The sequence below is a fragment of the Patiria miniata genome, unplaced genomic scaffold, assembly GCF_015706575.1.
Source record: "Patiria miniata isolate m_02_andy unplaced genomic scaffold, ASM1570657v1 HiC_scaffold_25, whole genome shotgun sequence".
NCBI classification, from domain to species: domain Eukaryota; kingdom Metazoa; phylum Echinodermata; class Asteroidea; order Valvatida; family Asterinidae; genus Patiria; species Patiria miniata.
This window is the reverse complement of record NW_024037064.1, coordinates 5,783,244-5,799,086: the sequence shown is the minus strand read 5'-3', so window position 1 is coordinate 5,799,086 and position 15,843 is coordinate 5,783,244. Positions and strand designations below refer to the sequence as shown.

Genomic DNA, 15,843 nt, shown 5'->3' with positions numbered 1-15,843 from the left:
ACTTTCACTGAATGGGAGGTTTGCAGTAACACCATGTGAATGATATCTCTTTGTGAGTTGTGTGGTTCTGAGAAGAACCAGTTGGTTTAACTCGACGTTTCGAACAGTATGCTCTGTTCGTCAGCAGTCTCCTGATGACAAACAGAGCATACTGTTCAGAATGGCGAGTTAGGCCTTAACAAACTGGTTCTTCTCAGAACTACACAACTCACTAAGAGATATCATTCACATGGTGTTACTGCAACCTCCCATACATTGGTCATGTCCACCGCACTAACCCTTAAAGTCTCATTTAACATTTAACTTTGTTATAAATGATGAAACATAACTGACATAACTGACATATCTCAGGTTAACTGAATTTGACAAAGTTCCAACGCCACATAGGGTAAAAGAAGTAAAAACAACAATTAAAATATAGCCCTCAGATATCATCACATAGTAATTCAGAACATTTTGAAAATTGTAAAACCAATGTCAAACCAACAGCGCGCTTCATTTAAATAATAGACAACAGGTGACCAATCAAACTGCCTCCAGGGATTCCACATGTACACTGTCATTAGCTGCTCAGGGGATTGCAAGAACTGCAAGAATTTGATATATGTAACACCTGAACCAGTTCAATGGATATACCTGTACCACATACGACAAGTTATTGCTCAAGACTAAACTTGTCCAGCTGGATTGGACCTGAAAGTCTCATACGTTTACTCAATGCAAGGCCAGCACAGCGAGTTAAAACAGCTAAAATACAGGAGTATTTGGAAGTGAACCTATCCAAGATCCAAGGCACCATAGCGTGCCAAAAACCACTCAGCAATGACATTTGAACCGTCTGCATTGTCAATCATCCTGCATCTCTTCATAGGCCGCCGTTGTCTGTAGTCTGTAATCTATTTGAACTGATATCATCCCCAAGATAAACACAAATTATAACCAAATCACACTGTGAACCAGCCAGACAAAAGTAAACAAACAAAACACTTCAAATTATTCCTGGACACTCTAAAAAAACCAAATATGCATAAGCCTAGCCACATGAAGCCTCAAAACTACAACTTCTAAACACTTTATTTTTGTTAGGTTTCTGTAAAGAAATAAGGTGAAGCATTTCCAGGGCAGCCGTGGGATAAGTTCCTAATCCATTAACAGTCAAAATACCACTGTGTTAAGCTTGGACGGTATTTCGGTATAACCGGATAGTGAAGGTTTTTTTTAATAACCGACTAATGACGACTAATGATCTACAAAAACCGAAACACCGGCGATCTCGGTATGGAATTTCAATACCGCGATATTCTTCCTAATTGCATTCAGAACCTTGCAAAGGTCTTTCAAACAGAAAGAGAAACACCTGATCCACATGTTTCATTCCATTCAGTGTCATGTCTGCATTGTCAATTAAGTGGAAAGATAAGACGTTATTGTCAATCTCGACTTGATAACCCAATACTTCAGCGGCTGCAGTCCTACTAGAAAGGCCTTTGAAGTTTGATTACGCCGCCGTGTTTGCGGTTTTCTTTGTGTGTAGTGTCTGGACGAAAGTTCAAACAACGTTTACCATACACAGGGGATGTTTTGACGGTCGTAACAAAAACTGGTTGTGTCGTTTTTCCGTGGTTGTTTTAGGGGATTTTAATTCTGAATCATCGTGCGTATTTTTGCTAAAATAAAGTTTCCAAAAATATCAGCGACAAGAAACACCGCTACAAGTCTTGGTTTTGACCGCCAAAACAATCCTTGTTCCACGGCGTACCTTTCTTTAATTCTTAGCTATAATTTGAGAAAAATTGATCACCGTGTTTGACATTTTTATAAGGCATCATGAGTTCAACGGGTAATCAACAATCAACATCTACACACCCGCTAGACACTGAAAGAGATTAAAAAAGCTGAAGACGGGGTCGGCAGGAGTGAAGTTTATATAAGTAGTCTTGACAGAATCAGATCAGTTTCCAAGGAGTGGTAGTTTGATGGAAGTTTGTAATAAAATAAACGTTGGGTACACGTTATTTCGGAGACAAAATACTTAGTAGTACTGTCACCAACATTGTTTTATCTTTGTTAATAAGTAAAGCCTGTCTTTTGTGGTATAAAAATGCGGCCCAAAAACTGCTCCACACCCACTTCAATTTCTCGAATCAAACATGGCAGACCTCGCAGACGTCGCAGAAATACGCCTAGTGGCAAAGAAAAAAACGAAATCAGTTGTGTGGAATTACTTCGGTTTCGAGCCAAACGAAGATGGAGCGCCAAAGAACGAAAATGAAGCGATATGCCGCCTCTGCCGCAAAAAAGTCGCCGCTAAGCAGGGAAACACTTCGAACCTACTCGCTCATGTCCGTGCAAACCATCCTGCAACGCACGCCAGAATCACTACTGGGAAACAGCGTGCTACTGATGCTGCATCACGGTCCTCGGCAGGCTTGGGCGTGGACCCGGGAGCATCAACATCAACGGAGTCTACGGCATCAACCAGCGTCAAGCAGGGCACGATTAAAGACGCATTTTCCCGGGCCACTAAGTATTCTCGACAGAGTTCGCGATGGAAGGAACTGACTGACTCTGTTACTCATTTTCTTGCCAAGGAAATGCTGCCGTTTTACACTGTGGAGAAACGCGGCTTCAAAGCCATGTTGTCGAAGTTCGATCGGCAGTACGAGTTACCAGGACGGCGACATTTCAGCAAAGTCGCCATTCCGCAGCTGTACACGCAAGTTAGGTCGCGGGTGGAGGATGAGATGCGCGAGGCAGATTTTTTTTCCGCCACAACAGATATGTGGTCCAGTTCCAATATGGAGCCATACATGAGCTTCACAATTCATTTCATTTCGCCGGACTGGAAGCTTCAGTCCAGATGTCTGGACACCTCCTTCCTGCCAGAAAGCCATACTGCGGAGAATCTCGCCAACGCTCTCCGTTCCACGTTAACACAGTGGAACTTGCCTGTAAGCAAATTATCTTGCATTACAACAGACAATGGAGCCAACATTGTTGCTGCTATCCGACAGTTACAATGGCCTTGGCTGAATTGTTTCGGCCACAACCTCAACTTGGGAGTGACCAGAGCAATCACCGATGAACCTCAGCGCCAGCGAACAAGTCGCGCTCTCGGGCTGTGTCGCTCCATCGTCGGAAGTTTTTCTCACAGCTGGTCTCTGAAGAAAGAACTCACCAAAACCCAAGGCAACCTGAATCTGCCAGAACACTCACTCATCACGGTAGGTACACATTAATGTTGTTGACCTCTTTATAATTGTGGATTTAAAAAGTAACTAATAATAGAGTTAATATATTAAAAAATAATTTCGGTAATCGGTAAATCTCGTAAATGTATATATACTTATAAAAACATTTCTTATTTTGTCTTTTCCTAAGTTTCGTGACACATGTTAAATTCGTTATTTTCTTTAAATCTCTAATCCTTCAGGACTGTGCCACTCGATGGGGTTCCAAGCAGAAAATGATCGAGCGAATCCTGGAGCAAGCGCCGGCCATACGCAGATTGTTCGCCGAGGACCGTGCACATTCCCATCTACTGCCGACGTGGCAGGATATCAGCGTTCTGGAGGCAGTAAACAAGGCCCTGAAACCTGTGGCTGCCTTCACCGACATTATGTCCGGTGAGGAGTACGTCACTGTTTCATCACTGGTCCCTATGCTTCACCATCTTCAGACCAATGTACTACAGGACGATGAGGCTGATGCTGAGCTAACCGCAGACATCAAGAGATCAATCATGAGAAAGATGGACTCTCTCTACGACCGCGAAAAGACACAAGAGTTGCTTCATGTGGCCACCCTTCTTGATCCGCGCTACCGTGCCGACAACTTCAAAGAGGACCGCCTCCAGTCAACAAAGGCCACGGTCGTAGATGAGATTACAGAGCAAGCCGCACCGGCACCAGCACCTGACGTCATGGAGCAACAACAGGAAGACCAACCAGTGATCGCCCCTAATCCACCACCACAGAAGCGGAAACTAACCCTGGGTAATGTACTGGGGAAGAAAAGACGCTCAGAGGACCCGACCACGCCCATAGACCAGCGGGCAAATGTAGAACTTGAGCGGTACCTGTCCATGGTTTTGGATGATGTAGACGGAGAAACGGATCCCCTTATGTGGTGGCGCGACCATCAACGGTCATTTCCACTTCTGGCCAAGCTAAGCAGGAAATACTTATGCATTTGCGCTACCAGCTCCCCCTCCGAACGACTGTTTAGTACCGCGGGACATGTTGTCTCACCACAACGATCCCTTCTAAAACCGGACAAAGTCAACATGCTGGTGTTTTTGGCAAAGAACTTGTAAACGTTAACGGTGGCGATAACTTCAATGAACACTAAAACTAAATACGGCCTCTATATGATGATTTGTTTCCCCTTTATTTGTTTTTAACATTATGTATTTATTATTTATACATTCGTTTTTTTTGTTTTTTTTATTTATTTATTTATTTTAAAAAATTATTTACTTATTTTTTGGGGGTCATTTTTTTTATTTGGACGTCTTTTAACCCAAGTACATTTCAAGCCAAAGTGGCACTCCTAGCATAGTAGCATCCAGAGATTGAAAAGAATACATTTTACTCTTAACTAACTGGTAGCACATATTTTTCTGATTGGAAACCACAAAAAATCCTGACGGGCTCGGCCTGTTGCCTGACTCGTCTCTTATGTTTGTAAATATTGTAAATACATTTTCAATTTCGCATTATTTCGTACTAGCTAAATTGAAAGAGGAAAGTCAGGAAACCAACCTAAGATTAGTAAGAGTCTGAGAACACAACTCTTTCGCAGACAACCAAACTTGTTATTAAAAGCAATGTTTCTGTTGTTTACTGCGGAGGCAGAGAGGTTAACCAGAAACTTGTGATTTTCGTTTTTCGAACGTTAATAAACAGTTAACATGTTTCATGATCATACATAATATTTATTTTATTTCATATTTACTCGAAATAAAGATTTGGGAAGTGACATCTGTAATTCTGTATATTCAACTGAGTTTTAGGCTATTGAGTTAATTATGCTTCACGGTTAATATCACTACTGAAAATCACTTTTTAGAATTGTCAGGTCATCTTTTGTTTGTTCCCAACTTCTCAGGCGAAACGAAAAAAATAGTGGATTGGGTCACTACACGTGTTTGTACAAGGCTCACGTACATTACATGTACATGTACAGTCGTACGCACAGTATGCGTGTACATAGTATGTCGGTACAATAAGAGAGCGCATACTCCACACAGCTCAAGGTAATACACACGTGCTTTTCCCACGCACTACTTGCACGCACGCCGCGGGCTAATGTCATTTTAAACAAATCTGATTGGCCGTCTAAAAAGACGCCCAGAACATTTTTCATTCATGGTAAGGTTTCGTCACACCGATTACGGCCTCCTATTGGCGTCTGCTCTGATTGTATCGTCGTACTCCCGCCCTGCAAACAGGGCGATATTATAGTACCAGTACAGTCGCCGCTGCTGCGCGCGCACGCACAGTAGGAATCGCTGGTGGCCGGCATGAATCGCAGGAGCCTATTGAATCACTACCATTGATGCAGGGTACCAACTGATAGCATACTGATCGTGCGGAGCAAGTTCGCAGTGCATGTGGTGTGGTGCAGTGCCGGGCATTATGACTGGGCATCGGTCGATAACAATCGGCATTTCTTTGGTAGGCATATCAATGACATTACAAATTCAAACAATGATTCCACAAAAAGAAGGCTTTTTATTTTTAATAATCCATCATAGTGATACATTTTTACAAATATAAAGACTGATAATGAATCTTAGGTGTTGAAGAATTTGCCATGAAGAAGCAATTGCGTGTTTTGCCGGTTCGACGTAGCATGCATTGATTGCTGTAATTTTTTTTGGTTGATAATAATGACGTAATACCACTTAACATAACATCGCGGTTTTAGTGAATACCGCGGTTTTTTTGTCACGGTATACCACGGTATAGTACAAGGCAATACCGTCCAACTGTGTATAGCATTCATATCACTCACAGCCTATCCGCTAACCATACATTTTTGCCAGAAAACGGTACATCTTTTGGAAGATCTCTCCAGGGAGCAGCTTTGTCTGGAAGGATGCCACAGCATGAGAAGATGGAGCCCAAAAAGTGTATTTGCTATGAAATTTATGAAATTTGGCACATAACATAGATCAACTCAATATACACAAGAAATTGTATTACTATATCAAAGGGTTTTGGAATTATTGCCTAATGTTTTACCCCACATACACCAATGATAATACTGCCTTATCAATAATACATGGGAAAATTCCACTTTTGCCGTGCGCAGCATCAAAAAAAGTGGCGCTGTGCAGTAACCCTTGTTTGGAATTTTATGAATTTGGAATCAAAAGATGTGCAAGACTTTAGACTACAAAGTCATTAAGGTTTGGGGAGAGAAAAAAATATCTGCAAAAATACCGGGAAGAAAGTACAGGGCTTTTACATGATTATAGTCGACTAAACTCTTTGGTGCGTTATCTTCACTGCGCTACATGTACAGTGTAGGTATGTCACGAACCAACCACTAGTTAACCATTGGTCCTGGATCCAACTAGACTCATTATTGGTACATTATTTTCACTGCGCATGCGCTAGGTACGTCACGAACCAACCACTAGTTAACCATTGGTCCTTGATCCAACTAGACTCGTTATTGGTACATTATCTTCACTGCGCATGCACTAGGTACGTCAAGAACCAACCACTAGTTAACCATTGGTCCTTGATCCAACTAGACTCATTATTGGTACATTATCTTCACTGCGCATGCGCTAGGTACGTCACGAACCAACCACTAGTTAACCATTGGTCCTTGATCCAACTAGACTCGTTATTGGTACATTATCTTCACTGTGCATGCACTAGGTACGTCACGAACCAACCACTAGTTAACCATTGGTCCTTGATCCAACTAGACTCGTTATTGGTACATAATTATCTTCACTGCACATGCGCTAGGTACGTCACGAACCAACCACTAGTTAACCATTGGTCCTTGATCCAACTAGACTCGTTATTGGTACATTATCTTCACTGTGCATGCACTAGGTACGTCACGAACCAACCACTAGTTAACCATTGGTCCTTGATCCAACTAGACTCGTTATTGGTACATAATTATCTTCACTGCACATGCGCTAGGTACGTCACGAACCAACCACTAGTTAACCATTGGTCCTTGATCCAACTAGACTCGTTATTGGTACATTATCTTCACTGCGCATGCGCTAGGTACGTCACGAACCAACCACTAGTTAACCATTGGTCCTTGATCCAACTTGCCCGCGGCTGTGCAACTTCATCTGCAGCATTCAGATATAAAAAGTGTGAAAGTATTAACTTACCATCCTGGTTGCCATGGCAACAGTGAGTGATGATGTCTGTTGAATTGGCTGTGGAATCGTCTTCTCGTATTATCTCTGGTAGTGGCAGACGCAACTCTTAATATTGTCTGTGACTAGAAGAGTCAATTCCTATACAAAAAAAGGTACATTTTAAAAAACAAAACCTACAGAGGCCTACAGATGTTGTTGAATGGTGTACAGGCAGATTGGCCACATAAAGAGGTCAAGTTGTCATGCCTATCCAAGCAGTATATTTGCATTGTTCTCTAAGATGGCCGCTCAGCATGAAGTCTATTGAAGTAGTGGCTTGGCTGTACAGTACTGGATTATTCAGTACGGCAAAACCAGACATGGGATATTAGTCAATTCTTGGTGTTACACCTTAACCTTTATGACCAGTTCCAGTACTTTGGCTAACACCCTGCTCAACTGCTCAATTAAACAACACACAACAGGTGCTTGTCAATGTGCCACGCCTGCTACATGTAAGTCTAACCAAATCAATCCAACGGTCTGAGAGTCTGAGCTTGACTTGTCACCACAGTATACATTATTGGATGGGACAAACTCCCATTGTCTCATAATTAATAGCTGAAACTTTGATGCTGTTCATGTTGCTCTGCTCAATACAGGGTGTATCAAAACAAGGAAACCCAGATGTAAATGTAAATTATACAAAATCTAATACATATTTTGAAATAAATTCAAGATCATGTGAAACGCCAATGTGTCCTCTTTCCAATGATACCTTGATTGTGTGTCTGTGGTGAAGGAACAATGCACCCTAGAATAAACAAAGTCAAAGAATAACAGACTGACAGACAAACATAAGAAAGAAAATTAAAAACAAAAAAAATTGTCTCGCTACCAACCTGGATAATTGTTAGGATGTTACTGTAAACACACACATACATTCAGCCTTGACACACATGGCTTGGCCGGTGTCAATTCTTGCTGTCCTCTTTGGAGGTTTGTGGCCATGAACTTCCTGTATGCATCTTCATCGGTCTCTGCAAGCTCATCCAGCATTGACCAAAAGCACTGTGCCTGCTTCATCAGGTCATGTTGGACACCTGTCGCCATTATCCCCATACTTTACTAAAATTGGAAAAGAAAGGAGGAATATTTTGAACATGGAATCCACGCGATATTCGAAACGGAGCCCTCGCTGATAAACAGCGGCGGTGGAACGGGTTTGAAACTGGGGGGGGGGGCATCACCAAAAAGGGGCACTTGCAAACCTGTGCTGAAATGTCGACATGTTTTTTTCACCGGACACTTGGCCTCCGTAAAATCAAATAGTGCGGGGTGGCATTTGCTTGATGCTGCCCAAGCGCGCCCGCATAATGCATACATAAAAACGCGGCCGCCATTTTGAAATCACATGGAGGACATTTTCGGGACGATATTTGTGGAAGATGATGACTGAAAGTCGTCTTTTGGCCAGATGGATGAAAATATTGGGACCAAAGAACGTTTTTTCGAAGATAGTGGATATTTTGCCCGAGGTAATGACGGCAAACTAACGTTTACTAAAGGTTTGCCGGCGGCAATCCATATCAACAGAGGGCACTGTACTCTTTAAAATAGGGCTGAATTATAAGATGTATTAAATTCCCACCAAAAGTTGTGTAGCACGTTCGGTGTAGTGGTTAAGCAAAAGCTCTAGTGAGTGGGATGACTGGAGTTCGAATCCGATCGCCGCCACATTTCTAAGTTTTTTTTTTCCCATCCCCAAATAAATACGAATATTCTTCTTTTATTATTTTAATATGTCTCAAACATTTTATGGCAGAGTATTACATTTTCTTTTTCAGATTTGTGGCTCTGGAGGATTTTTTTTAAACGGGAAATAAAGTCCAAAATTATAAAATGGTCTGAATCCCATCTTGTGAATATGAGGTTACAACGATAATATTGGCATGGAGCCAGACTAAAAATTGCCACCGGAAAATGTTTTAAGTACAAAAAAACAGTAACTGCGCATGTTCAGTGCATACCCGGCAAACTAACGTTTACTAAAGGTTTGGCGTCTCCGGCAAAATATCCGCTGCCTTTTTCGAAAAGGTATGAGTTCCTCTACGACTAGGAACCTTAACTTTGGATAAAAAGATAATCTCGAACAAAATTTGTAGCAAAATCGCTACATCAAAGTTCAGTTTTTAGGGAAGCATGGCGCGTCTGGCCGTACTACAGAGCTTGCGATAGTACTGAATGGCCAGACGCAGTCGGGCCGGCTACGTGAGCACGTACGGCGCGCTGAATCGCAAGGTACAAACCGCGCAGGAAACTCTTCAAAATTTAGCTGGAGTTAGCCGTGACCTTGTAGCCGGCTACGAAGTGGATAGCCCCATAAATGTGGCCTATTTACTGGACTGCCTTCGTAAACATAGGCCACACATCCACATGTACAAAAACGTGTCGACTTTGCCAAATTTTGATTTTCACATTAAGGCTTATAGTTTGTACGATTTTTTTGTTTTAGAAGCATACTCACCCTCTTTATAGGCTAGTCAGAAAGTGCTGCCTTTTTCAGATGTCTAATTTTTGTGAAATTTTGATACGCAAACGTACGTGTAAAAATGAATCTGGAAAATTCACGAAAAATTAGCCCGACTGCGCTGGCCGTACAGTACTATCGCAAGCTCTGTAGTACGGCCAGACGCCCGATGCTTCCACAGAGACTGAATTTTGATGGCCGCCGATGTAGCGATTTTGCTACATCTTTCGATCGCGATTATCTTTTCATCCAGGACACAAATTTCCAAAGTTAAGGTTTGTAGTCGTAGAGCAACTCATACCTTTTCGAAAAAACGTTCTTTGATCTCAATATTTTCATCCATCTGGCCACAAGACGAATTTCAGTCATCAGATTCCACAAATATCGTCCCCCATGCGATCCCCCATGCGATTTCAAAATGGCGGCCGCGCTGTAATGTATGCAATATGCAGGCGCGCCCGCGCAAACTCATGAATATGCATAATTAGTCTGTGAGGTATGACCTCGTGTTTTTGGACGTGCGTGCAGCGGGGCCGTACGGTCATACGTCACAGACTAATTATGCATATTCATGAGTTTGCGCGGGCGCGCCTGCATATTGCATACATTACAGCGCAGCCACCATTTTGAAATCGCATGGGGGATCGCATGGGGGACGATATTTGTGGAATCTGATGACTGAAATTCGTCTTGTGGCCAGATGGATGAAAATATTGAGACCAAAGAACGTTTTTTCGAAAAGGTATGAGTTGCTCTACGACTACAAACCTTAACTTTGGAAATTTGTGTCCTGGATGAAAAGATAATCGCGATCGAAAGATGTAGCAAAATCGCTACATCGGCGGCCATCAAAATTCAGTCTCTGTGGAAGCATCGGGCGTCTGGCCGTACTACAGAGCTTGCGATAGTATAGCCCCATAATGTGGCCAGTTTACTGGACTGCCTCCGTAAACATAGGCCACACGTCCACCATCTTGGAATCTGACTCGCCGAAATTTTGAAAGTGATTTCCACATTGCGACTTCAAACCCAGTTCATTTATGCTTTAAAAATACACTCACCCTCTTAATAACAAAATTAGAACCTGCTGCCAGTGTCAGTTGCCCAGCTGCTGCGTAATTTACGACATTTTCTGGATCCTTCTTGGCAACTTGGTCCAACCATGGAGCTATCTCCATGGTCCAACTGAACAATGCCCTCGCGCAGATCGTTCACCTGTCAATCACGCGTGCAGGATGCACGCCGCAGGCCCAGTGGTAGTCCGGTTCCCAGACCAAAAGATTCTGACTATTCCTGATCCTAGGAATAGTCAGAATCTTTTGGTCTGGGAACCGGACTGGCCACATTATGGGGCTAGCGATAGTACTGTACGGCCAGACGCAGTCGGGCTAACGAAAAATATACATCTGAAAAAGGCAGCACTTTCTGTTTAGCCTATAAAGAGGGTGAGTATGCTTCTAAAGCAAAAATAAACTACAAACTAAGCCTAAATGCGAAAATCAAAATTTGGCAAAGTCGACACGTTTTTTGTACGTGTGGATGTGTGGCCTATGTTTACGGAGGCAGTCCAGTAAATAGGCCACATTTATGGGGCTACGAGGTGGATAGATCGAGTGGCGGGGTATTCTGCAATTGTGCCCAGATGTATACCTTTTTAACATTTTTACAATGACTGACCTTTATTGAGATGATATACGAAGAAAATGTGGCGTCAGATTGAAACGTTCTTTCCCAAGAGGTTTCCTTTTTTGCTGAGCTTCAGCCTTCAGGAGTTTCATCCGAAACTTCTGTTTACGAATCAACCAGTTGACAGGCGCCCTCTCTAGTTGGACGTAGAAATCTTACATTAGATGCAATTAACGGTGGGGGTGTAATTTAATAAAGCACTGGCGTAGCCAGGAATTTTTCGGGGGGGGGGGGGTGGCAGTGGCTACGCCACTGCCACCAGGGAACATGTGAAGACGACTGTTTTTCCCCATTGGCACTTTATAATACAAAGAAAGAAAAGAAAGTAAATACTGCGCCCCTCCCAGAATGCGATCTAGCCCCGCCCCTCCACATAAGGAATTGGCAACAACTGGCCTGTGAGGCGCGGATCCAGGGGTGGGCCGCGGGGGCACGTGCCCCCCGTCAAATTTAGTCCACAAAAAATTAAAATGAATAAAACAGGGGGGAAAAGAGGTGGAGGAGAGAAAAAGGAGGGAAGGAGGAGGGCAACCTTCTATCAAAAATACCGGCGCCGATATTAAACATCAGCGGCCTGCAAAAATTGTGTACTGGCCGTATGACACAGTACTGGGAACTCGAGAAGCTTCGAAATAAATTGCGATCCCACCGTACGTACTCCATACGTAACCCTGAACAAATGAAAAAAAATGCTTATTTAATTTTAAAAATTTTGCTCAAATAACTCAGGGAAAGAGGGGCCAGGAATCGCCTCAGATTGCACCACAGAGCATCCAATTATCAAAAATTTCTCGGGGCCCTTAAGCGGGCCCCGGACCCCACGCCGAAAAACATTCGCACTCCGCATTATTAGTCCTCGGGACAGATCTCCCTACGCATCTTTAAAACAGTTTACAAACTAAGCCTATCCAATTTCTTTTCCGAATAACATGCAAGAATTTATTATGCAGTCGAAAATACCTGGTTATCGAGTGAAGAAAAGAAGAAACTTAACTAGGCTTGTATTAAGAAATACAAGAGTACAATTTTAAACCAATGAACAAAAAATCAAAAAAACACATGGTGTTACCACAAACCGAAGCGATAATGAAAAAAAAATCCTCCAATCTTCACAACATTTTGCTGAAATGGGGCCAGGATTGCACCACAGAGCATCTCTGGAATCAAAAATTTCCCGGGGCCCTTCACTGGGCCCACGCCCCGAACCTCACGCCGTAAGACACTGCTCCGCGTTTGCATTAGTCCTTGGTCCCAGCCCATCGCCCGTTGCAACAGTTTACAATCTGAGTCAATACAATTCCTTTTTGTTTTTAAATACAATGCAAGAAATTATGAAGACGAAAATACATGGTTTGCACATTTGAAGTACACAGTAGCTTAACATTTGTATAAAAAACAAGAGTATATTTTTTTTGAATCCTTATAAGCTTAACTTTTGCTCAAATAATTCAGGGGGAAAGGGGCCAGAATTCGCCTCAGATTGCACCACAGAGCATCTAGAATCCAGAATTTCCCGGGGCCCTTAAGCGGGCCCCGGACCCCACGCCGTTAGGGCTTCGCGCTCCGCGCTCCGCGCTCGCATTATTACTCAGAGCAAAATGCTCTAAAAGTGTGCCCCCCGTCTAAAGAAAACCTGGATCCGCGCCTGACTGTAGTACGTGACGTATCCTAGCTTTCTTGATCCCCAACAATAAATGCTTCTGGATCCATCAGTGATTTAGCTGTCTAATCATTTTTTTTATTGCATGAAGTAAATTTGTGATTGATGGGTTGATATAAAATGTATTTTCTAAGGAATTTCTTTTGATATCCTCATTATGAAGCCTGCATGCCTGATTACAAAACCCAAGTGGTGACCCAGCTGTAGAATTCAGAGGCGGGAGATTGGTCCATCACTGAGGGACGAATGGAGGCATAACACAACAATCATCTAACCTCAAAGATTTCTCCTTGATTGACTTAAGTCATTGCATGGAATGATTTATTACACGATAATAATCATACAAAGTACACAATGTCAAAAATAATCCCTGACGTCTTAAACTTTTCCCCAAATTTCTGGTACAAAGGAAAAGAAGAGATCAGAAATGTTTCGGCACCAATAACAAATAATACAAATAACATACACATTTCAACAAAAAATTCTTTCACAGTTAACCATATCAAAGCCAAATCAATTTACTTCCGCCAAACGGTGCAAATATCAGATTTTTAATTTTTATTTACAATTTAAACAAGGAAATTGACTGTAGCAGGATTACCATTCCAGATCACCGTATCGGAACAGGAATCCAGAGGTCACCAGGTCAAACCAGCTCCAGTCAATGTCTTTGTTCAACTTTCAAGTTACACATGTATTATAATGCACCGAGACAGTTCTCCTTTGTGGTTTATTTTTATCACAACATGTAACTTAAGTTGCACGAAAAGATCCAGGTCAACTTTCAATGTCTATTTGATAATAACGAAATAACGTTTGGGAAAAACAAAAGCACAGTATTAAACTGAGGACATTTCAATAACCAGTTTTTCTGTGTAACGGGAGCACAGTCACTGGTTGGAGAAGTGTCAGGAACTATGACAATGTTCTATATAAAGAGTGAAAGTTTTATTTCGCTCAATTTCAGCAAACGTGAAACGGAATCCAAACTATCAGCAGATTATCTTGACTTGGAGACTTGACCAAGTGAGCTTTTTGATTACAATTCGGTAAGTTACTTTTGGGATAAATGCAAATGATCCCATCCCATATCCCTTGAAATGTGTCAATCAATGAGTACAAAATCCCCATCATTTAAAATTGCAATCAGTTCGGCTTTGCAGTTACAGCGTGTAAATCCCATTTTAATCGAAATCTTCTTTCATGTGTCATGCCAGCAACAACAGTTAAACATTATTTACATTCAGTTTACATTTCCAATGTGAATAAATCAAAACATTGATTCGAAGTATACTTTTTCTCACCTGCAGAACTGCTTTTACCAAATTGAATGGTTGCATTTGGGCATGTTATAAACGACTGTTATCACCTGGGCAACTACAAAATATCAAAACTGTTAGAAACAAAAATGTCAGTTTTTGTACAGAATATTGATCATACTTGGAACAAACAAATCTAGTGTCAATCAATACTTTGAAGAGGCTTGCATTGATAAAAACAAGCAAATTGTCCACTTGCACCTATTTCAACATAATCAGAAACACAGAAACATTTGCGCGTATACAACAATTGCAACGATTGGTCCTGAATGAGCAAACATGACTGTCCTCTGACAAAAATGCATCATTTGGCAATAAATGCAATATTCTACATGTATATATTATACATGAATTGTTTGACAGTATGAACACTGGTTTAGTAACTCTCAATATGGACATAGGCCTATAGTTGAATAGTAAACAAAATCCATGTTATACTGTCCATACACAACTGCACCACTTTAAAAGGTATATTACATAAACAGTCAAGGTTAAAGATCTATACAAAAAGGTAGCAAACTGGAATCATAATTTTTGCCATTTTTGCATAAATTATGTTAATTCACAGATATGATTTGATAAAGAATAAAGCACAAACACTCAAAAGAAACGTCTTTTTGGAGGCACGTGAACTTGTGAGGATTTTTCTAATATGTACAAAGCTGAGGCAAATGCTATTCCAGCAAATATGCGTCTCATTTTGGGGTATAAATGTTTATGTAGTGCTTCTATAAACGCAAAACAATTCAAAAGTACCCGAGGTTTGGAGTATTGTTCTGTAAATTACTAAGTTTTGCACAGCACTGGTCTATGGAAGGGTGTCGTGCAGCCATTTGCATGTGGTCACATTAGTTTGTTGGAATGCCATATTACTACATTGATCGGATAACAGGGTAGGAGGAGGCCTTTGTCACAACAGTTGAAGACATCTCACACAATTTTTACCTAAGATGATGCGATACAAGATATTTCCTCAAAAGTAGATATGGAAAGGAGAGGTGGATTCTCCCGTTTAATTGGCGATTAGTTTCTAGTGTTATAATCTTGTATATTGGTGCCCTGAAAGAGGGGATATTGGCAAGAAACAGTACTCAGAGGTCACCCAAGATACAGATAGGATGTGTGGATGTGACGCCATGTGATGTGTACAACAGTTAGAAACAACTGCTTTGAGTAGATTGTTGTGCTTTGGTACTATCAGAATGAATCAATGCAAATATATGACGTGAATCATACGATAGTCTCGATGAACTCAAAACTGGAATCAAAGTGTAGCCATAGGCGTGGCCGGGGGGGGGGGGGA

The 15,843-nt window shown here is 41.7% G+C and overlaps 2 protein-coding genes across 2 annotated transcripts; both read left to right on the top strand.

Moving 5' to 3' along the window:
- Positions 1-1,202: 1,202 nt before the first annotated feature.
- Positions 1,203-3,309, top strand: LOC119732927 (E3 SUMO-protein ligase ZBED1-like). Its single transcript, XM_038206505.1, has one exon. It carries the CDS (start codon positions 2,151-2,153, stop codon positions 3,237-3,239), a length of 1,089 nt encoding a protein of 362 aa, XP_038062433.1. The 5' UTR covers positions 1,203-2,150; the 3' UTR covers positions 3,240-3,309.
- Positions 3,310-3,466: 157 nt separating this feature from the next.
- Positions 3,467-4,315, top strand: LOC119732971 (E3 SUMO-protein ligase ZBED1-like). Its single transcript, XM_038206555.1, has one exon. It carries the CDS (start codon positions 3,467-3,469, stop codon positions 4,313-4,315), a length of 849 nt encoding a protein of 282 aa, XP_038062483.1.
- Positions 4,316-15,843: the final 11,528 nt, after the last annotated feature.

Bases quoted from the DNA above. Each gene is read 5' to 3' on its own strand.
- LOC119732971 (XM_038206555.1), top strand. From the start codon at position 3,467: ATGATCGAGCGAATCCTGGAGCAAGCGCCGGCCATACGCAGATTGTTC.
- LOC119732927 (XM_038206505.1), top strand. From the start codon at position 2,151: ATGGCAGACCTCGCAGACGTCGCAGAAATACGCCTAGTGGCAAAGAAA.